The sequence below is a fragment of the Pempheris klunzingeri genome, chromosome 6 (assembly GCF_042242105.1).
Source record: "Pempheris klunzingeri isolate RE-2024b chromosome 6, fPemKlu1.hap1, whole genome shotgun sequence".
NCBI classification, from domain to species: Eukaryota; Metazoa; Chordata; class Actinopteri; order Acropomatiformes; family Pempheridae; genus Pempheris; species Pempheris klunzingeri.
Window position 1 is genome coordinate 6,901,699 of NC_092017.1, and position 22,694 is coordinate 6,924,392.

A 22,694-nucleotide genomic window follows, 5' to 3' on the forward strand; every position below is an offset into this window, starting at 1 on the left:
CACACATAGCAGTGTGTGTGTGTGTGTGTGTGTGGGTGGGTGGGGGGGGTAAACAGCCCTGGAGCCCCTGAACAGGTTAATCCAGCCATGCCTTGTGCCTTCATGTGCTCTGACAGAAGCGTTGCTGGTCTTACACAGATTTAATGCATGGCTCTGCTACCATTATGCAAGACATATATTTTCTCCGTGAAGTCTGCTGCAGTTGTCCCGCTGAACCTGTGAGAAAGAGAGCGTGGTAAGAGTGAAAAGGGGGTGAATCGTTTCAAATGGATTGAAAACTGACCCTACAGCAGAAGCTGAAGCTTCCAAATTTTATTTGGAAGAGTCAGTCATCCTCTGGGGTAAAAGAGGTCTGGTGAAATGACCATAAGACTTCAAGCAGCTGGTCATTTTTAAATTCTGTCAGTGGGCTATTTTCCTTTCTCACCCAGCAGCTCTTATACGTCACATTGTATGAAATTCAGGTCTCAGAAGCGTCTGTAATGGATCCTTTAGCATACACCAGAAGCTCTACAGGCTCAGCAGCACTAATATTTGGTACAACAGTGATTGGTGTGGTTCAACAGTACATCACTCAGGTAATGGTCATGTGGTTGCACAGAGTAAAAAGGGGGTGTACAGAAAGGCCAGGCCTCAGAGCATCTCCCACAGAGGCATGATGGAGGATTACCTATTATTAGAGTGGCCTAGTGGCTTAAGTTGCAAACTAATCTGATGTCAGGTCGGAAATGGTTGCGTGTTGTTTGTGGTTAGTTGTGCATGACTGTGGGTTCTTTAGCTATAGCTCACTCTAAATATAGTGTCAACAGTGTAGATATATAACTCCGGCTAGAGAAAAAAACGCACTTAGATCTTGGATTATCTGTGGCTGTTTTTTTTGTTTTATTTCATGCCGATATTATATCATTTAACAGAAGATATTTTATATAAAGTTCGTTTGAGCATTTTTGTGGTAAAGACAACACCCAGAGAGGTGTGCCCAACGTGAAGATGCCGGTGCATTCAGGGTAGCCACAGTATTTATTATATCACCCACAGAAAGCCATAGCATTTCCTATTACCATCTGAAATGTTCCTATGGACGCAATACGAAGTTGGAGTATTCAATAACACTTGGAGAAAATATCTAGTACGTCCATCATTATTTTGTAAAGCACGCAATGAAATATGTTTTACAGAAAATCTGGTTGCGGATTTCTCTTTCCCGCTGCTCCCTAAACGCCTCTTGAGCGCACACCTCCTCAGAATGAGCTCGTCACACTGAGCAGGCGTCTGATTGGCTGTCGTAACGACTACCGCGGTACTGATTGGTTGTGAAACGAAACTGGGAAACAGGAAGCTAAAAAAAAATCTTGTCAACTAAAGTGCTCGTAAGCCTCTCCCTCACATTTTCTCTTCTTCTTCAAGGAAACGTTACGGCTTGTAATCTGGTCTTATTTTGGTCGCCACTGAAAGACCAAAATGGGGTGCTTCTTTTCGAAAAAATCCAAAAGAAAGTCAGCAGAAAAAGAAGACCGTACGCCGACAACGACGACTGTCGAAACTACGACGACAACCAACGCCGTTCCCCTTGGCAACAACACCGACGAGGCACCGAAGCAGTACAGCTGGGATAAGAGAGAAAAGGTACCGTGTAATGAAAAGCCTGAAGGAATAAAACAAAATAAACTCAAAGCTGAAAGCAGACTGGGGGTCTTACCATGCTACCAAACCTATTTCGCCTGACTGCCTGACGTCTTGTAACTTGTGTGTTAAGTCGCCTCCAGATAACTAACAAGCTACTGTCCAGTCTCCAAGAGGTGCAGCTAGCTAAGCTACATCTACACCTGAAATTCATTGATTAAAATGTTGCCAGTGTTTGTGTAGCAAACCCTTAACCGTAGAAGTTCACGCAGACTGCCCTCTGTGAGTGTCCGTAACCCTGGTGTGCTAAACAGTAACGTTACCATAAGTCGATATTTGTATTTCTGCCCTGATTTCCGGAGTGACACCCATTGCGCAGCAGCCATTAATCATGGCACCCAGTCATAAAACATTAAGCTTTACATGAACACAGTTACCTTACCAGCCAGGGGTTGCATGCATTGCTCATTGTAAGTTGACAACACTCTTGAGTTTTAGGCTCAAAGCCTCGCCCACTCTCCCTCACGCATTTATCCAGCGTTATCTCATTATGAGATTACGACACAACACAGTGCAGTTCACTGCTCCACAGCTGACCACACTTTACATGGTCTGTTCAGACATTATAGGCGTTAACTACACGGTGGTTCAATTTCCGTTTTGACTCATGGGATGTTGCACGCTAAATGTTGTGTACCAAATAATAAACCACAGTGAAGCAGTATCCGGATGTGGAGTCTGAAAATCGCCTGATATAGACCTGCAAGATAACTAGTTGTCAAATCCCTCATACAAGGAAACGTGAAGCACCTGTAATGTTTGTGGAATGTCAAATGATAGATACATGTATGTGTGTCTAAATAGCTGCAGCAGACTCTCGGAGAATGAGATACTGCTGTGGTTCACATAGGGTGATTTGGTGCATCTCTAAATGTATTGTTTGAATCCTCATGTTGTACCATCTCTGCACAGGTTGATCCCAAAGACTACATGCTGACGGGGCTCAAAGATGTCACGGTGGGCCGTCTGCCTGGCAAACTGAACGGGCAACAGTTTGTCATCCAAGAGTGTGAGAACTGCAACATCTATGTGTTCGACCACTCAGCGACCATCACCATCGACGACTGCGTCAATTGCCGCATTGTTCTAGGACCTGTCAAGGGCAGTGTGTTTTTCAGAGACTGTAAAGACATCAAGTGCGTGGTGGCCTGTCAGCAGTTTCGCACGCGGGACTGTAAAAAGATGGAAGTGTTCCTGTGCTGCGCCACTCAGCCCATCATCGAGTCATCCACGGGTATGAAGTTTGGCTGCTTTCAGTACTTCTACCCCGAGCTGGCCTTCCACTTCAAGGACGCCGGGCTCAGCATATTCAACAACAACTGGAGCAACATCCACGACTTCACGCCGGTGTCCGGAGAGAACAACTGGAGCTTGTTGTCAGAGGCCTCAGCGGTTCTGGATTTCGTACCGGCCCCAGATCCAGAGTCTGACTTCAAGTCTGTACGAATCTCCACTGACACCGCACGCAGCATTGTGCCTTTGACAAAGGGAGGGAGGCGTAAGGACAGTGAAGAGTCCTGCCTCTTTGTTTTCTTCGCTGGAGAGTACAGCACTGCAAACGCCCGCAAACTGATCGATGAGGTGAGAACAATGAGAAGGATGTGAGCGTGAGGAGGTGCCACTCAGTTTAACGTCATAACAAAGTGCTAAAAAAAGGAGGAGGTCATTTTTGTGTATGTGAGTGGGAACATGTTGGTAGTAATGTACCAGAGTTTACTCAGTGATAATACACTGATAGAAGCTTGAGTGCAGTCAGCCCACTGTGATTTAAAAGGCTGCAGAATGAACTGAAAGCAAATCAAAATCAGTGTAAAGTGTCTATCTATCTATCTGGCTTTAGCGTCCACCATTTATGGAGCAATCCAAAACAAGTAGAGCAATCTTAGTTTTACTTTTATTTAGCGGACTTTGAACTTGTACAGTGATTTAACATGCCAATCCAGCACACTAAACCGTCCGCGTTGCTGCTTAAACATTCCAGTGACGTTTGTGGTGCCAAAATATGCATTACTCTATCACATGAGCATGAGACTGTATGGGGTAGTGGCGTTTTGTTGCAAGACTCATCGTTACAGCTATTGTCCTTTTTTTTTTTTTAATCTAACTTTTCCATATAATTTGCACAGGCAACCTCTAAAGGTTTTGTGCTGATCCAGACGAAAGAAGTCTCAATGCGACCTGAAGATGTAAAGAGAGTGTTTCAGAGCAGTGCAGAGGATCTCGTGGAGTGGATCACTAAAGGTAATTTTCTTTGTGATTTGTTTTTTTGTTCAAAATATCAGCTGGCCAGGAACTCAGGAACGTTGCTATGAATAAAGACTTATTCCCTAAGCTGTTTTATCTAAAACTCATTCTTGTGGATTCATTTTTAGAGTTAACTTAAGTCCCACTCAGACCGTAGTTGTTGTTGAACATTGTCAACACGCTCACATGATTTTTTTTATGACAACATCACTGACTGTTAGTTTTCCAGTGTTGATCTTACGCAGAAATCAAATGAATCAGCCCTCAAATTTAGTGGTGATTACTGGAAAGTTTCAGGATCCCCATTTCAGTAGGAAGCCCTCAGTGTTGCATATCACTAATGTGCGTGTGAAGGTCACAGGGTTTGGCACTGAGGAGGGAAACCTGTATTTAGCTGTGGTGTCGGTGTAGCTGTGGAGTCACACAGCAGTTTGGAAATCCCCAGTCTCAGAGGTAGGACTGTTGTACTGTAGGAGTGTGACTGTCACGTCTCACCACTACAGGTCCCGTCATTGCCCTCGAGCTGAACGGTGACGGAGTCGTGGACGCCTGCAAGAACATCGCCAGTGAAGTGTTCAGTGGCACCAAGGTAAGTGGGCACCCATCGCTTCTAGTTTTACACAGACCGGGTCTTTTTCTCCAGAAAATAACCTACAATATTTTCTGTCTTTTTTTCTTCCACAGGTTTTCGTCTCTGATAACAAAAACACGTCCTCTCGAGACGTGGACAGCTTCTTTAACTTTGCCGACATGCAGATGGGCTTGTGAATGAGTATCGAAGCATCAAAACAAACTGCTCACCAGACATTGAATCTGATTTTCAAAACCCCTGCCCACCCCCCCGCCGTCCAGCTTGGGTTGAATATGATTAGCGTTTGCCTGTTTTAGTCTTTATAAATGAGGTAGGTAGGAAAACTAGCGAGGACTGCTCACACTTTGGATAAAACAGCCCAGTTCACCTACCGTGAGTCTGCTGGCTAAAGTCCACCCCCCTCTCATCTGAAAACATCCGCAGTAAACCACTTAACGTCCTCCAGTTGCTAAGAGAGCTGTGAATATTTATATTTCTATGAATGTATTCGGTAATTCTGTTGCTTTTATCGATTGTGAATGTAGCTGCTTGCTGTTCAGTTTAATTTAAAGCTTTGTTTTTCTGAAACCGTCGTCGCAGTGGGAAAACCATGAGCACAAGGCAATGCCAGACGGAAAATATTTTCTATATATAGAAATCATATTTTTATTTCTTCTGAGGATTAATTTGTGTATGTGGTTTAGATCATGTGTATATTTGAGACATGCTGTGTAGACGATAACTACATCTTTATTGATATCAGTTAGGCCAAAGTTGAATTGTGAACTTTTTAAGTGTATGTTGCTGTTCACTCATGATCCATTTACACTAAACGGTGTAAACATGTGCTGGGTTTTTGATGTAGGCAACTCGTGTGTTCATTTTTTAAATTTTGTAACATTTGTTTTATACTCTTTATGTTTTTGTATAGACACACATTCATGTTCTTTATTATAATTTTTAGTAAAGGTTTCTTTATGTGTGACTTTGTTTTGTTATCAGGTTTTTCACACCTGTACTCTAAAAGGGAAGATGATGAAACAAAGCAGTGTGTTTCAGAGATGCTGGTCATGCGGTGACTTGAGCCAATGCAGGTAACAAGAGTTTCTAATGGCAATGTAGTCAATAATCCGTCCTCCTAAGCTTGTGTAGTTTCTCTAGTCACCATCGTCAGAAAAAAATGCTTGATTTTAAGGTTGTCATTTGTAAAAAAAAACAGATTATATTATATGAGGAACATTGTGTTTCCCCTTTGTAACCTGATCAGTCTTTTTTACAAAGAGCTCCTAAAGGTCACTTTGAGCTGTTTAAAATGTTTGAACAAGCTGTAAATAGTCTGTCTGACTGTATGTATTTTGTGTTGTGCTGGTAAAAAAGTTATGGATATCGCTCATCACATTAGTGAACTATTTTCCACGTTGTTGTTATTATAGAAGGGCACTGATTGAATATTAGATTAGGTTTATTTTTTAAATGGAGAAACTCTCGTTCCAGCATTTTTCTGGATCAGAGTGAGTCACGTGTTTGACTTGGGGGAGTTCATTAACAGTGTGCTGTCTTCCTCAGTGAATCACGGTTAGCAGCTTTCACTTCAACTATCTGGCCTCCACCTACTCCACCATTTGTTCCAGTTAATGGCCAACAGCTTGACTTCACCCAGTGGGTGTCGGGGCCTGTTCAGTTATCATTTATCAGAGAGAGAAAACATTCATCACACTGCAGATTTAGTCTGATGTCTGATCAAACAGGTGTACAGTTGCCTTTATGAAGATAAACACATAGAGACTTCTTGTCACTTCTTGTCATCTTTTGTATTTGTGAACCTTTTGTACTTGAGCATACAGTTTTTGTAGAGCAATCTGTCTTTCTGAATGCACATTTTGTCTGTAACTCGTTGTTTCTACACTTCAATGACACCCTGTCTTTATACGATGGCAGAGTCACATTAAAAACAGTAGAATACCTGAAAGCACACAGATGACTGCCTGGTTATTTACTAGCAGTGTGTTACCATTGGTGGGGGCGGTGTGTGGATACAGGTTGACGCCAGTGAACAAATCGAGCGCACCCATGGTGGAGGGAAAGCGGCGGGGTTTAGGACCCGGCGGGAGGCGCGGTACAATAGAGCTGTTGTGCCGTGGAGGTGGACAGATTGCAGCCCAGGAGAGTCCCACTGTGGAGAGATACAAAACCCCCCAAAATTCACATACAGCTGGAGCCAGAGATCCCGGTCTATAGGTGTGTGTCTGAGCCTTTGTCCGGACTGAACTGTGGCCGGACCGGAGCGGACAGCAGAGCGGGGACCGGAGGTAAGGCGGGAGGAATGTGAACAATATGCCCGAGTGTTCAGTGGGGCTCAGTGTGCCAGGATTTGCCCTGGATGGTCTATCCAGGCCACGGGGCCTGCGCCTTTTCTGCCTCACCAGGACTCTTCCTGCTCCTCCACCTCATTCATGTTAATGGCTGTAACGTGGACGTGTTTCTCGTACTTCGCTGCTCCCCACAGCGGATAATAAACCCGTCCGGGCTCTATGAATATTCAACTTAATGGCTCTAGGAAGTGACATCTTTGTATGATGGTGGCGCCCATGTTTGATTTCCCCACAGCCTGCAGTGCAGCCCGCTACAGCAGGCCTGTGTGTGTGTGTGTGTGTGTGTGTGTTTGGCGCCAACAGGGCTCTTTGGGCAGGGCAGGCACTCGGGTATTTACGGCTTTATTGTTCTAAAAGCACCCAGTCTGCTTGTAGCCCAGGCTAGTCCCAGTTAGCACCCACACATGAGGACGCTTATGATGAAACAGAAACGTAAACACGGCGGTAACCGCATTTTGATCACTGTTTCCTGTTGCCCACAAATCTGTGATCAGCGTGATGTCACATCCGTGCACATGCCCAACCTGCTCACAGACTGTAAAGTGCACTGGTTAGCACTGGAGTCAGCGTTAGTGAGGCTGGAGTACACTCCCAACACACATGGTGGTGGTCCTCCACAGTCTATCATCCATCTCCAGCAACAGTCTGCTCACTTCTCATGCAGCTGATCCCTCAACACCAGCCACACACTACTTGTTAGACTTGGTGGAGGAGTGGGAGACCATCCCACACTCCTCTGACTGAACTCTAAAATCCTGGTGCAAAATGCCAAACACCACATCATGGCGATCAGGAAAGAGTACTTTAGAGTTGCATCTTAGACTTAGACTTCTTTATTTTATCCCCCATAGGGGGAAATTTTCTTGTTACAGCAGCAACAATATAAACAGGGACAGTGAAAGAAACAAAGCAATAGAAAAGACAAAAAATAGCAAATATAAATATAAATATATGGATTGTGATGAAATGAAATAAATATTTACACCATAGGATATTTACACTTTAGACAGGAATGGATGACATGGATGGTAGGCAGTATATTAACATCAGCCAGTGATGCTGGTGTTATAGAGTCTGATGGCTGATGGGAGAAATGACCTGCGGTAGCGTTCCTTCTTGCAGGGTGGGTGCCTCAGCCTGCTGCTGAAAGAGCTGCTGAGGGCCCCCACAGTCTCATGCATCTTAAGATTTGTTTTCATTATTGAATATTTATTCAGTCCATAAAATGTCAGGAAAAGCTGAACGGTGACACTATCAGGTTGCTTGTTTTGTCTGACCAACGGCACAAAACCCAAAGGTTTAGATTTACAGTGATCTAAAACAGAAGTACAGAATCGGCACTTTTGAGATGCTGGAACTAATAAACGTATGGCACTTTTACTTTGAAATTAATCGATTATCAAAAGAGTTTTTCTGTCTGTCACCTGGAACAAAAACAACAGTTTTCTTAACAGAATTGAATAGAAACGCTGGGAAAATGTGTAACATTATACCATTTATCTGGACGTTAATTGTCCGTAAGGTTTTGTATCTCTACATTTCATCTTAACCCAGTCTGTCTTTTATCTTGACTCTTGAACAGAGCGAACTAAACATTATTCGTGCTTATCCCTTATTTATTTATCAGTGTTGGGTAAGTGGCCACAGAGTTCGCTGCTTTTCAGGGGTGGAAACGCTCGTGTCAGGAGCAGATGTCAGACGGGTAGAGTGCCGCTGCCACAGGCTCTGCTGTGGAGGCCGTCACACACTGTACCGTGGTGTGTTCCTGCTGTGTGAGTTTTATCTTAAAAATAGCAGTTTGTGAGTTTGAGCCTGGAGACCTCCTGGAATGACTGCTGATGGTCAAGAAAGTTGAGTGTATGTCTGAGGAGATTCACTGAGGAGTCCCTGTTGTGTGAGTTATGTGTCACAGTCCTTTAGACGGTAAGCGTGCTGGTTGTGCATTTCTCTCAGCAGTTGGCATCAGTGTATTTCACTCATACGATACTATGGTATGGAGTGGAATTGGTCTCATGCTTGTCCCCCTCCTACCCCTCCTGTCCTCATGGGGAATGTGAGGCATGTCCTGTCTGTTGAAACAGCGTACTGTATTTGGGGCAACTCTGCGTTTGAGTCCCTCAGTGTTTAGAGACCTTTTAATGGGACGTCTCAGTGGTTCAGTGGGCTAAAGGCACACACTGTGAACCTGTGGTGGCTGTCTGCTCTGTTTTCCTTCACTTTAAACTGTAACAATTTGAAAAATAAACCCTAAAAATCTGAAAAATTAGGTCCATAATATTGCACTATTGTCAAACAGTGATTCAGAGCTGCTAAATTATGTTTTTTTTTCATTAGTAGATCAGTATACTGGATATTTTCCAGCCAAACAGTATTGAGCAAATCCAGGCCCAACTACGCAAAGCTACAACATATTCTTTGCTCCTTTTCATATCTTTTTATTTTACACCCACGTGTTTTGCTTGTTGAGTTGACATATTTTTCTTATTTGCAGGCACAAAATTCTGTGGTTAAGGGTTTATCAGAGGAATCTACTAGCATGCTTTTCACCTTGAAATTTATGGTGAGTAGAGATCTCCTTCTTGTGCACACTGCTGGTTTATATCCGAGCTGGTCCAGGGTCTGTTTTAATGTCCACTCTCTCCTCCTCTGCAGGATGTTACAGGATGAAACGTCTCAGGTCCTCAAGCAGCAGCGACAGTTCTGACAATGAGAGTGAGTCTGACTCTGTCACAAGGACCCTTTAACCCTGAAGAATTTCATTTTCTCTGCCTCTCCTTTATTCACACCCCCTCTCTTTGCTCAGGCCCCTCCACCTCCTTCTGCTCCTCCAACAAGTATGGCGGTAAATCTGGAACCCCCATGTCCAACCAGAAGAAACCGGCTGAAGTAAGTTCCCGTCCTTTCTCTCAGGCTCTGTGCTGTGCGTTATTCAAAGTGAGGACCGGCGCGTGACTCACGATGTGCCGTCGCCTCTCCCACAGGTGTTCAGAAAAGACCTGATCAGCGCCATGAAGCTGCCCGACTCCCACCACGTGTCCCCAGAGGACTACTACCTGCTGGGAGACACCTGGAAGCAGGAGTGGGAGAAGGGAGTCCAGGTGCTGGCAAGTCCAGACACCATCCCGGAGCCGTCAGTCAGGTAACACTGTCGGACCCCCAGAGGTCTGACTATGGACAAACCAGTCTAAATGTGCTGGCAGATTCTGATTGTGTCTGTCTGTGTTCAGAATTGTTGTGGAGAAGTCCAAGGAGGTGCTTTACACCCACCAGAGGAAGTACATCCAGTGCTCGGGCCAGGAGTCAACAGAACCGGGCTACGTCAACATCAAAGAGCTGGCAGAGGCCATGTGTCGCTACGATCTGGACGACATGGACCTTTACTGGCTGAACGCTCTCAACGGAGAGCTGGAACGCATGGGTGAGGAACAGGATCATAGGGGGATAATCCATCATATAACGTTCACCCTCTGCTGTGTGTCGGACAGTGAAGTCAGTATCTATGAACACAGACATCTGCCTCCCTAAGCTGGAAATAAGAGCATTAGGATGTGGACTCATGATGTCCCTACGGTCTGCTGGGGTTTCTCTGACCATGCGGGGTCTTGTCCTCGTTTGTGTTCCAGGGGAGGAGCCCATACACGAGCTGACAATGGAGCGCGCCATGGAGGCCCTGGAGAGGCAGTGCCATGACAACATGAACCACGCCATCGAGACGGTGGAAGGCCTGGGGATTGAATACGACGAGGATGTCATCTGCGACGTGTGCCGCTCCCCCGACAGCGAAGAGGGGAATGACATGGTGTTCTGTGACAAGTGCAACATCTGTGTGCACCAGGTAATAAACACGACTACGCCCCTCATTGTACAGGCAGCATGTTGCTCAGATGATGGGTCATTTAACAGGAAATATGTCAATTCTTAATGTCTCAAGTGATAAACGTTGATCGATCACATCAAAGTTAGCAGTGAACTTGCATTATTTTGCCAGATTTTAAAAGTTGATTTGTCTTTATGTAATCACCCTGCTGCTCTCCCACAGGCCTGTTACGGGATAGTCAAAGTGCCTGTTGGAAACTGGCTGTGTAGGACGTGTGTTCTCGCCATCGACCCGCAGTGCCTTCTGTGTCCTCAGAAGGGCGGTGCCATGAAGGCCACCCGCGCGGGCACCAAGTGGGCCCACGTCAGCTGTGCCCTGTGGATACCAGAGGTAGATAAACTAACGCTTGTATCCCCGGCTTTGCTTCAACAGTAAGTGTCAAATAACGTCTCATCACGCCGCACATGTTCCTCTTGTGTAGGTGAGCATCGCTTGTCCCGAGAGGATGGAGCCCATCACCAAAGTGTCCCACATCCCACCCAGCCGCTGGTCTCTCATCTGCAGTCTGTGCAAACTGAAGACGGGCGCATGTATCCAGGTGAGTGTTTAAGTGAATGGTATTCTTTTGATGATAACCAGATTAATGCACTATCAATCATAGTAGTGTTCATGTAAACACCCTAATCTGGATATGTTTGCTGAATTAAAGGGGTAAACCACCCAAAATTTGTTTCTTGAGTATCAGACATTCACCCACTGGAGACATGAAAACTATCTAGGACACTTTTCCAATATTCTTAATATGTTTTGCAGTGAAAAGTAGTTGTTCTTTAAAAGGTGAGGTGGTCAAAGTTACTACCAGTACAGTGAAGGACAGTAAATACAACGCAGTAGAAGGGGTAGTAGCTTGGCACGCACCAACTCCTGTTTCAGCTTCTCAGAAAGAATGATGAAGAAACCCTCTATGAAAAACTCACCATGCTGTTATAGTGGATCAGAGGTTGGCTAGCAGAGTAGGCACGACTTTGGCTCTCTCTTTGGCTGCTTTTATGCCAGAAATGTCACAATCAGCAGTTGTACTAATAAGATATTTTCTGAGAATTACCATAGAACCACCCGCACTGTAATCCAATTATGAAACAAATGATGTAAACTCAAGTTACCGGAAACAGGGTTTCTGCAAAATATGTAAATTCTTAAATGCTGCTCTTACCATAATCTTGTTATTCCCAGTAATTGGGTTATAGTCCATGTAAAGATAATCTGTCCCCCCTCCCCACCTCTCAGTGCTCGGTAAAGAACTGCACCACTCCTTTCCACGTGACATGTGCCTTTGAGCACAGCCTGGAGATGAAGACCATCCTGGATGAAGGGGACGAAGTAAAGTTCAAGTCTTACTGCCTCAAGCACAGCAAGCCCAAAACTGGGGAGAGCGGCCTGAGCCCAGCTCGCTCTAAACCCCCTGCCGAGGTGGAGAAGGTGGGCCAGCGGGCACAGAGACTGCAGGAGCTGGAGGAGGAGTTCTACACACTAATCCAGCTGGGGGAGCTGGCCCAGGCCCTCGGGCTCTCCGAGCGTCTGGTGGACTTCGTCTATCAGTACTGGAAGCTGAAGAGGAAAGCTAACTTTAACAAAGCTCTGCTGCCCCCTAAAGAGGAGGAGGAGAACATGGTGCTGCAGCCTCAGGAGGACAGCATCCACACACGCATGCGGATGTTCATGCACCTGCGGCAGGATTTGGAGAGGGTGGGTGATTTTTAATTTTTCCCCCACAGCAGTGTAATAATCTTTAGTGCTGATTCTTAGTTTCTTGTTACTGAGCAGGGCCAGAACATTTCTCAGTATGCGCTGTGTTTGTTCACTTAATTTTATTCAGTTTATCAGGCTTGAGGGGTTTTCTTTATTAGGAGCCAGACAGTTTATGTGGTAGAACTCGCTTTCGTTCATCAGCTCTGAATTTACATTTTATTAGCCAGTAGGAGTGGAGCACAAGGTAACATTTTCCTGACATGATTCATGTTTTTTAACTGTCTCAACACTCTCCCATCTTCCAGTGTGCACATATTACAGCCCTGAGTGTGACATGGGCATAAATACTGAGAAACTCCATCTTGAACTATGATACAGCAAATGTATTCTAGATTATGTTGGGAGGTTTGCTGAATTTCCTGAGCTGACCCTACATAAATCAACATACAATGTCTAGTAAATGTACATCCCGGAATCGCTGTTGGAATGAAATCTCTACAAATCGATCTACGCACATCAGCAGAAAATACTCTGCCGCAGGCTGTGGAAGGCATGTGAGAGTAAAGATAAAACGGATGCAGACATTTGGGAGAGATCCTGGAGGAAAATGTGCTGCAGTCTGCAAGAGAACTGCCAACACGTAAAGCCAAAGTGACACATGGATGGCATCAAAACAAGTATTTATTGTCCTGGTTCAGAGCCCAGGCCAATGCAGGACTTGAAAGCTCAGAGTCAAGGTACAAAAGATGGTGGTTTAAAAACTGTAAAACAAAGCTGATACTGACCCATTGACAACCGACACACTGCTGTAGTCAGTGCATCTGAGGTGCATCCTTTTTATAAGCTCTGTTCGTCCAAAGTGTTTGACATGTAGCAGCATAAAGTCGTGACTATTGGCACATCAGTGTAGTCTGAAAGGTGGCGGAGAGCAGAAAATACAGTTTTAAAAGTGCTTGTTTTTAGTGGACAGTGTTTGATGTTTTAAATTGCTCTCATTCTGCAGGTGAGGAACTTGTGTTACATGGTGAGTCGGCGGGAGAAGCTGAAGCTGCTGCAGAGTAAAGCCCAGGAGCAGATGTTCAACTTGCACGTGAAGCTCATGAACCAAGAGCCCTCTGCTGGTGAGCCATCTGGTGTTGCTTCAGCTTGCCAGTTCGTATTTCGTTGCGATATTTGGACCATAGCTGAGTCTTGAGCGTGTTTGTCTTCTTTTGTTGTCAGGCCTTCCTTCTTCTTATCCAGCAGAGAGTATGCTGTTTCGTGCTCCTCCGAGGATAACTCTGAAGCTCAAAATGCCCAAATCCTCAAGTCTGGGAAATGGAAATCCCAGTTCCAAATCTGGCAATGGGCCGCTCTGCCCGGACAATAGTGGCAATGTTGGCGAACACACAGGAGAAGGACTGGGTCAGGGGAAGCCTCAGCTGCACGGACGTGCTCGGAGAGAGGAGCGCTGCAACGGACGTCTGTCTTCCTCGAGTCACTCCAGCAGCGCGGCGATGCTTGTTAAACCCACTGGCAAACCATTGGCCCTACACGCTGCGCTGCACGGCCACCCATCCAACAATAACGGCAAACTGGACCAAGACCAAACATGCGCGGCGAAATCAAACGGCCTGTTTGTGGCTCAGAAGGACAGTTCTTGCCAAACACCCAGTGATCAGGACGCTTCAAATCAGGCTTTGAGCAAGAGCAGCTTTCGCAAGTCTGCCGTGGAGCACTTTGGCAGGTCCTTCAAAGAGGCGACCATTAACTTGGTACGGACCACAGAGGACCTGCGGGCCTCTGAAAAGCTGTCCCGAAAGGGCTCAGCCAAGGAGAGGCTGTGGGTTAAACCCACGTCCGAACACAAAGTGAAAAGCAGAACGTACCAGGACAGTGACGGATACTGTCCTGACCTGGAGCTCAGTGACTCAGAGCCAGAAGCCAAAGGGCGGCACAGGCGGCAGGTCGGGCTGCCTCAGCCGGACGCTGCGAGGAAAGGGGTCAGCCGTGGGAAACAGTCGCTGGGCTCCAGACACGCCATGCAAAGGTGACAGACAGTTTGTTTACTTCCGCTCACTGCCACCGTTCCCTCCTGACCTTCTTCCAAAGTGCCAGGCCGTCTCTGTGAACACACCTCCGACAGGGACCAGACCAGCTCTCACGGTGCTGGACCCAAAAAGCAAAAGATGCATGAAGGGTCATCCCCCACGGGATTCATAGAGAAGCGTAGCCCTGTGTTAGTGTTGGTTTGAGAGGAACAGATCTGTCAGTCTGTCTCTCTCAGATCACCATCCTCGCCTTTCATCGTCGTTAGCATTACATTTTGTACTCTGCACAACTTTTGTATTAAACACCTCTGCTCCCCTACACACAGGTGCAATTTGCCCTTGAGTAAAACTGCTGTACATACGATTGGGATGTAAATAATGTTTGACTGAATCACACACGCTCCAAACATTGAATTTAAACACGTTGCAGGAGGTTTGTAGTGAATCCAAGCATCTGCTGCACCTGCACTGTGTCACAGTTAACCTGTTGTCCCGCAGGCCATAAACTGACTCTGAACTTGTACGTTTGTCAAGAAGTGGAGTCATTTTTATGAACACGAATGCCTTTTGTGCATAGGAATGCAGTTTCACTCTATTTGTACCTTCAGTCACGTCCCGGTCTGACTGAAGGATCGTGAAAAGCTTGAAATGTGTGTGAGAAGTGTAATTACATTCCCCAATGCGTTCTTCAGTAACCTGAATGCATAAAAGCTGACTGAGTACAGAAATGTAATCAACTGCCTTTATTACTGGCCTCAGATCATCACATGATCGACCTCCATTATCTCACACCCCCACATGAAAATCACCATGGCAACTCTTTTCTGTTACTTGTAACATTTCTTTTGATAATAAATGATTAATGGTGAACGGTGTAACTGGTTTACTAGGACAGGATGCTGTTAGTTTTGTTTCTACAGATGCTACTTCAATACTTTTAGTGATGTTACTTAAATCCAAACAAATCTTTACCACAATATGCTTTTTTTTTTGTATCATTTTAAAGAAAATCCTCAAACACATCGGTGTTTAATGGTGTATTAAACAAAATCAGGATTTAAAAAAGGAGATCTGATCAAAGAATATATAATCAGAAGCATTTAGTGTCAACTTTCAGTACTTTTGGCCCCGTATTCACTTATAGAATTATTAATATTGAATTAAGCATTTGAGTTTTAGAAGCTTGAAAGAGACCCCTAACTCGTGCTGATCGTCAGAAGGAGGCCAAGCTAAATTACCTTTTCAAATGAGGTAAGAAAACGGATGAAATCAAAACTGGGATATCTCTGAAATATTCTGCAGATGAAACACGACGTCCACTTATTACACTCTAATATGCGTTACATGTGAAGTGGTGGACGATTAGTAGTTGCTCAATGGTGTCAGTAACATCACGGCACCGCACCCCTGCTGTGCAGCGCACATGAAAACTGTTCAATTTATTTTGTTCCTTTTATGTTTTATGTTCCTTTTTATATGTGCCATGAAATCAAACACTGTTGTGGCTGGAGTGGACTGTAAATCACCAAAACAGATGCTCTTATTCAGAAACACATTTTTCATTGAAACCGTACAGACCTGCATACGACTGTTGACACACTACGTTATGTTTCTACATTGCAAAGTACATTTTTAAATAAATCTTTTGAAAGTAATAATTGTGTTCTCTGTGTAGATGATATACTATATTCTAAGATCTTACGATATGAAAGTGCACCAGTGACTGGTCTTGCAATTTAGTCAAGAGTTAGCTCTGCTAAATATTCATGAGGAGGAATAAAGACAGAAAAGTGAATGAATGACTACAAGCAAACGACCAGTAGGACACTTACAGTACTGCTGTGTTGACAGTAATCATGATTTGTATCAGTTATGTGGAGGGAAAGCTAGATGGCAGCATCACCACATTTATCAAGTGACTCCACACGTGTACGCACTGTTTTAAAGTGCAGCAGTCAGGCTGTATTAAACAGCATGTGTGTAGATATGACTCTACAGCAGGAACAGAACATGTGTAACTAGTTATATTAATGAATGAAGCAGCATGTACTATACTGGGAGTCTGTCACTAATGAAACTAAGTGAAATGCAGTTGTACTTGATGTCATTGAGTAAACGTATTTTCATTGATCCAAAAGACAAAGCCAGAGGGGGGGGGGGGGTCACAAGACTGGTCGGATCCAAAGTCAGCAAGGTTCAATGATTCACATACTCTTCAATCCGTTTATCTAGTTTGCTTCACCACGCTGGTTAGTGCTGTTTCAGGCTTTATTGACCTGCTGAGGGAGCTGACAAAGACCTGACCAGCCAAATTATCACAAACAAGCAGACAACTTCATCAGTTTTCCTCTTGAAAAGCACATTTTAGTACAACGGTCAACAGGATGTCCTGTTATCAGTCGTCCCCCAGGTCAGCAGTTACCAACACTTTTGACTTGTGACCCTTTAGAGCAAACCATTGTCTCGTGGTGACCTCTTGTTGCAGGTTGCACACGTCTGAGGTGAGCAGTTCAACCTACGTGTGATGTTCTCTCTTCAGTTTGCTTCACTTTAAGGAAGGCCTGAAGAGCTAAAACTACATGTTAGAGAATTATCAGGAAAATAAATTGTTCTTTTAAAGGTACCCTGTGGGGTTTTTGACCACTTGCGGCGCCATGGAGCAGTGTCCTTACAAGTTGGACGGACAGAAAGGAAATCACAGTGTTGTCAGGCATCGAAGACACATGAATGTAAACACAAGTTTGTTTACAACAAAACTTCACAGTGCAGCTTTAACTGTATGGAGACCGCTCTGCATGATCCTCGGACCCCCTCAAGGGTCCCAACCCCCAGGATGAGAACCACACACCTTGGCTTTAATATTCTATCCATCAGTAGCTCAAATTTAAGTAAATAACAGGAAGACTGTCTGTTTGTTACTTCCTACCTGTGGCCACGCCCTTGGTGACGTCTCACCAGGTGTTTTATGAGGGAAACACCTACTGTGGCGTCACGTGTGGGGGGTCTGTGCAGGGCTGCGGTATGTCTGGGAGTTTCCAGCCTCAGAAAACACTCCCCTCTGCCCTGTGGGTTAACATTTCGGTGGGCTCTTTAAGAGGAGAGCCTCTCCGCATCTGCTGATCTGTCAGCAGGCGCGGTGCCGCCCTCCCTGCTGCACCTCAGCAGGGACCGACAGACGCCCGGTGCACGGAGGGAGCCTCCGCGCTGATGCTCCGAAGCAGATCATCATGCGTGGGTCCTCGTGGATAAACGATAGTTGCAGCTAAAATGCGCCGGGCCCACCGTCCTCGTCTCCCCGGGCTGTGCAGGTGCAAAAGGTAACCAGAGCGATCTGCTGGGGAGGGACGCGGCCACGCTTTATCTCCGGATCACATCATACATGTTTTATGCACAGCCATGACATGCTCTAATGCTGTGGGATGGACGACTTTGTCGGGCACACGCCTGTCGTTTTAGACTTCGTGTTTCTCCTCTGTGGTGGTTTGGCTGGTTCAGCGGGTTTGGCGATTCGGAGGAAGCAGCAGCAGCACTTTGATCAAGTAAGTGTGAGATAAACAGAACTAACAGCTCTCAGGCTGGACACAACACAGCGGCTCCTTACACACCACTGATTTCTCCTAAGTACACAGGAAAGCCCCTCAGCCGCAGATACGCTCCAACAGCAGCTTTAATAGTCTCTCTTGCTCTTGTCCATTGAACGTGTTCAGTATGTCCTCGGTGTCCGGAGTGAGCGAGCTGAGCCTGGCAGAGCTGCCCATGGAGAGCTGGATGTCTCACCTGCCATGTGCTCTGTGGGACACCCCCCTGTACCACCTGGCCATCCCAGGTAAGCTGCCATGCAACTGTGATGGAGGTTGTTAGGTGAAGGTTACTAGTGAGGGTATGTGTGGTGTGTGAGTGGTTTCGGTTTACCCCAAACACTTCAAATAATCATTTCCAGACTATTTATTACTATCTGACTGGCTGCTGTTTAGGGTGGCCCAGAGAGCTCAGCGCTGCAGCTTAAGAAAACACATGCAAAGCGCAGGCAAATACAGTGCAGACAACAGAGAGGCACTTTAAATTCAGAAACAGATACAGACACGTGCCGCACAAACAGAACACATAACTAAATACAGATTTCTGTATATATGTGATTTCTGGAGCTGCAGTATGCTGAGCTGTTACATGTTACACAATACGTCTAGTAATTACTATGTTTATTGTCTTTTCTCCAATTAGGCAGCCACAATGCAATAACCTACTGTCTGGATATGAATGACAGATCCCCCGTTGACCTTATGCAGCCAGACATGCTCCAAAAGCTGGACAAATACATGAAGCCTCTTATTCGCCCATTTGTGTACAAATGGGCAATAACCCAGGTAATGAATCAGGGAAACAGACGCGTCGTCTAGTGGCGACTCGTAGTTTATAAAACATTTGAAGCTGGACCTCGTATAATGGCTTCCTGTGTCTTGCAGGAGTACACTATAAAGCAGCAGCTGGACTGTGGGATCAGATACTGTGACCTGAGAATTGCACACAGGCCCAATGACAACTCCACTGATCTGTACTTCTACCACGGAGTCTACACCACGCTCACTGTGGAGGTGAAGTAACAGCATGCTGACACAAACGCCCACAAGGAAGTTGCTCCTGTGAACTCTATGATCCTATAAAGGTCATCTGCATCTGCAACAATAACCATGAGGATTTGATTCCTATCAGATAACCTGCCAATGTTTCACGTGTTTTACCTGTTAGCCTCTAAAATAAGGCTCCTGCTGTAGAAGCTGAGACTAAATTGTAACTTGTGTTTTCCTGGCAGACCGTTCTAATGGAGATAAGAGAGTGGCTGGATGCTCATCCCAAAGAGGTGGTCATCCTCTCCTTCAGTCACTTCCTCGGCCTGAGTCAGGAGCTCCACACTCTGCTGCTCACAACCATACGCAACGTATTCACCTCAAAACTCTGTCCCAAAACGGTACGGCTTCTCAATCTCACATATGTGCTGCAGCTGTTGGTACTCAGTGGAGCATCAAATGTGCGTTAATCACATTAAACATTTGCTAAAAACTGCAATGCACAGCTGTTACATCTCTATATTCGTGAGTCATTTTTAATTATTTGAATCTTCAGTAAGAACCAGAGGGCCTGGGGCATTCAGTGCTCACAAAGTAAATATTGATTTTAGTCTTAGAATACGGAGAGTAAACTCCTGGAACACGCTTGATTTTTTTGTCAGAAACACTGATGAAAGAAATGCATCACAGAGATGCAGTTATGACTCTGGCACTCTGTTGAGAGACAAACTAACACATTTTTAACTGTTTTTGGCCTTTCCACATGTTTCTTTCTCAGTAAGTGTAATGAAGAATAACACCAGCCGAACCGTATAAATAAAGCGAAACAACACACGACAGAAAATGAAACTAATCCTCTCATTCTGTTGATTTTAGGAAGTGTTAACGCTCCGAAACCTGTGGGCTTTAGGCTACACAGTGATTGTGTCCTATGAACACAGCATCGTCAGCTGTCACAGCGACCTGTGGCCACACATTCCTTACTGGTGGGCCAACAAATGTAAAGCGGAGGCTCTGATCGAGGTGTTTGAACACAGGAAACAACATGGCAGACCAGGTAATCTGCTGTTGATTCTTATCAGCAAACACAGTTTGGAGAAAAATCCAATGATGAGTTTAATTTTAACATTGTATTTGTCCTTTGTTTCAGGAGGTTTCTTCGTCACAGGAATTAATCTGACGGAGGACCTGAAATACATCTGCACACACCCGACAGAGTCCCTGAAGGACCTGGTGATGTCCACGTATCCGACGCTGCTGAGCTGGGTGAAGGAGCAGACTCCCGGCTCCAGAGTGGGCTCTCTCAACATCATTGCTGGGGACTTTATCACTGAGAGCCAGTTTGTTCCTACTGTCGTTACACTGAATGAGAAACTACTCAAATGGTCCTCATGACTTTTCACCAATTTTAATTATCCTACAAAAAAATGTGAACAACAGCATGAAAATACACACAAGCTTGTTTTGTTAAGAGAAAAATACTTGAATCTAAATCATCTAAATATGAATGCACTTACTGGAGGCAGAGAAATGTATATTTCAGTCTTAAAGCTGCTTGAAAACAGACTTTTTGGTATTTTGACCTGCACCCCTTTGTTTACATTCAGTTCACTATTTATGCAATGTACTGTATCAGTTTTCACGAGGCGGCGAGGTGGCCAGTTTTATGTTACGCTGACCAAAGCAATAATGATACAACTAATTTCACCTTAATGTAGGCATTTTAGATGATTAAGCACAAACAATGTATTCAGCAAGCACATATGACTAATGTAGGCCACACACTTTTATAGTTATGACATGTGGGCAGCAAGTTGAAGAAGTAGCTAAACTGCATCACCTGCAATACACGTATGTATCCATAGAGAATGTAGAGAAGACATGAAATGCAAACTTATGCAAACTGCATGGAAAACTTATCCGCATGTACCCAACCTTGACTGTTCTATTTATAATATACTTAAGTCAACAGGCTAGGCCTTGATTTAAAGTAACGCTGCACCGCTGTGCCTGTGGAGATGAGCATTTCCAATAAACAAGAGCATTTTGGAGCCAGTCATCACACTCTTTTTCACCGATCAGATTCGGAAGGACAGATCAATGTTACAATGTTTCGCTCATGTCTCTGCCGAAGCATTTCAGTGTTTCTGCTCACCGTGTCTCATTTACACAAAGCAGGTGTGTGTGTGTGTGTGTGTGTGTGTGTGTGTGTGTGTGTGTGTGTGGGGCGTGTTCAGTCCCTAGAGGTCCACAAAGGGGAAACGCTTTTGTGTTCCTGTTCAGTCTGTGTTCCTTTTCAAAGCCTTTGCGTCAATAGTTTGTGTTACGACATCTGTCTGAGTCTCTGCTGCTCTGGGATCAGTTCAGTCTGAAACATCTTTCATGAGAAACAACAGGCAAATGATTTGTTTCTATGATGCAGATGAGTTTAGTGGATAAAAAGTTTCCCTTTGTCACTTTTTTAAAATTCTGCTTAAAATCACGAGGGGTGAAGATATTAAAGAAGAAAAATTCCCACTAATGGTATATAACGGTCATTAAACTGTCCCCTTAGTGTCGAGCCTTTGGGATAATTTTACACTTTTAAGATGTTTGCTAGAATAGAATTTTCAGAAAGTCCAGATCAAATTGATTTATTCAGTCTTCATTTTGAAGCCAAAAGGATTCTCAAATTTGCCAGTTTATTATTCTGCTTCCTTATCCTGTGTTTAAATAATGAATTCATAATTCTAAAATGGAATAAAAAGATAAATGTTCAATAGACGTAATGTCATTTACATATGTGTTCTCCAACCAAATTCAATTTCAAAGTTAACGTCTATTTTGTGATCCGTTGGCAAAATTCAGATGAAAAAGATTTAACTAATGTTCCAAAGTGTTTCCTGTTATATTCTATCAAACCATTTGTTTCTGTCTCAGCTACAGGTCACTGTAAATACCCCATCAGTGTGCAACACACAAGATTAAACATAAATTAGTTCTCAACCAAGTATATTAACTGAAATAATCAGTACTTGTATAAATAAACTTGACATCAACACATTGTCAGCTTTAAAGAAAAGTGCAACAAGGAAACCAGGAAAAAAGGTGTAATTTTTAGTTACATTAAAGAAATTCTAAGGTAAATAAAATCACATTAAAAGAGCAGATTAGCCAGAAGGGATATAAGTGAAGCAACAATTACTGCTCTTTTACTGGGAACCATGTAAAATATTATCTAGTTACAAACGTTACACATATCCACATGTTAAAATTTTGAAATTATGCAGGTAATATTATGGTTGGGGTTTTTCTTTATGATATAATATGACACAAACTACTTTCAGTCTGTCCCCCTTCATTTGAAACCACTCTGCCCTACAGTACATATCACCCAAAATAGTTGAATGTGTCAGATATTAAGCGTTTTATCACATTTTCGTTTGATAAATAAGTGAATCATGAATAAGTGATTAATATCTTCATGGCTTTATGAAAAGAGAAAAGGGAAGAATGAAGTCAAAAAAGACTAAACTTAACTTTAGCATTATAAAAAGACATGTCACCAGACTACAATGGTTATTGTGGACCTTGGAGGACCTCATCTTATCACCTAGTGGTAACATGCTGACTCTGGTGATGTTCCTGACCCCCCTGATAATAATGGAAGGGTTTGACCTTGAG

General features: G+C 44.3%; 3 protein-coding genes across 4 annotated transcripts; all 3 read left to right on the top strand.

Moving 5' to 3' along the window:
- Positions 1–1,382: 1,382 nt before the first annotated feature.
- rp2 (RP2 activator of ARL3 GTPase) lies at positions 1,383–6,443 on the top strand. 2 transcript variants are annotated; one of them, XR_011584362.1, is made up of 6 exons: positions 1,383–1,626; positions 2,596–3,264; positions 3,810–3,924; positions 4,431–4,516; positions 4,612–5,592; positions 6,065–6,443. XR_011584362.1 is itself a non-coding variant. In XM_070832061.1 (5 exons), exons 1-5 carry the CDS (start codon positions 1,462–1,464, stop codon positions 4,693–4,695), a joined length of 1,119 nt encoding a protein of 372 aa, XP_070688162.1. In that variant the 5' UTR covers positions 1,383–1,461; the 3' UTR covers positions 4,696–6,443. The 2 variants fall into 2 exon arrangements, 1 of the variants encoding a protein (XP_070688162.1); XM_070832061.1 differs by having other exon boundaries at positions 4,612–6,443.
- Positions 6,444–6,596: 153 nt separating this feature from the next.
- Positions 6,597–16,085, top strand: jade3 (jade family PHD finger 3). Its single transcript, XM_070831708.1, has 12 exons — positions 6,597–6,807; positions 9,362–9,430; positions 9,523–9,582; positions 9,674–9,756; positions 9,852–10,009; positions 10,098–10,288; positions 10,494–10,705; positions 10,910–11,077; positions 11,169–11,285; positions 11,975–12,433; positions 13,440–13,557; positions 13,658–16,085. The coding sequence occupies exons 3-12, from the start codon at positions 9,534–9,536 to the stop codon at positions 14,467–14,469; spliced, it is 2,367 nt and encodes a 788-aa protein (XP_070687809.1). The 5' UTR covers positions 6,597–6,807; positions 9,362–9,430; positions 9,523–9,533; the 3' UTR covers positions 14,470–16,085.
- Positions 16,086–17,939: 1,854 nt separating this feature from the next.
- On the top strand, positions 17,940–21,082 carry LOC139202784 (phosphatidylinositol-specific phospholipase C, X domain containing 1). The gene is made up of 7 exons (XM_070832358.1): positions 17,940–18,005; positions 18,174–18,292; positions 18,688–18,830; positions 18,930–19,058; positions 19,277–19,432; positions 19,908–20,088; positions 20,182–21,082. Exons 2-7 carry the CDS (start codon positions 18,175–18,177, stop codon positions 20,424–20,426), a joined length of 972 nt encoding a protein of 323 aa, XP_070688459.1. The 5' UTR covers positions 17,940–18,005; position 18,174; the 3' UTR covers positions 20,427–21,082.
- The last annotated feature ends 1,612 nt before the right edge of the window (positions 21,083–22,694 follow it).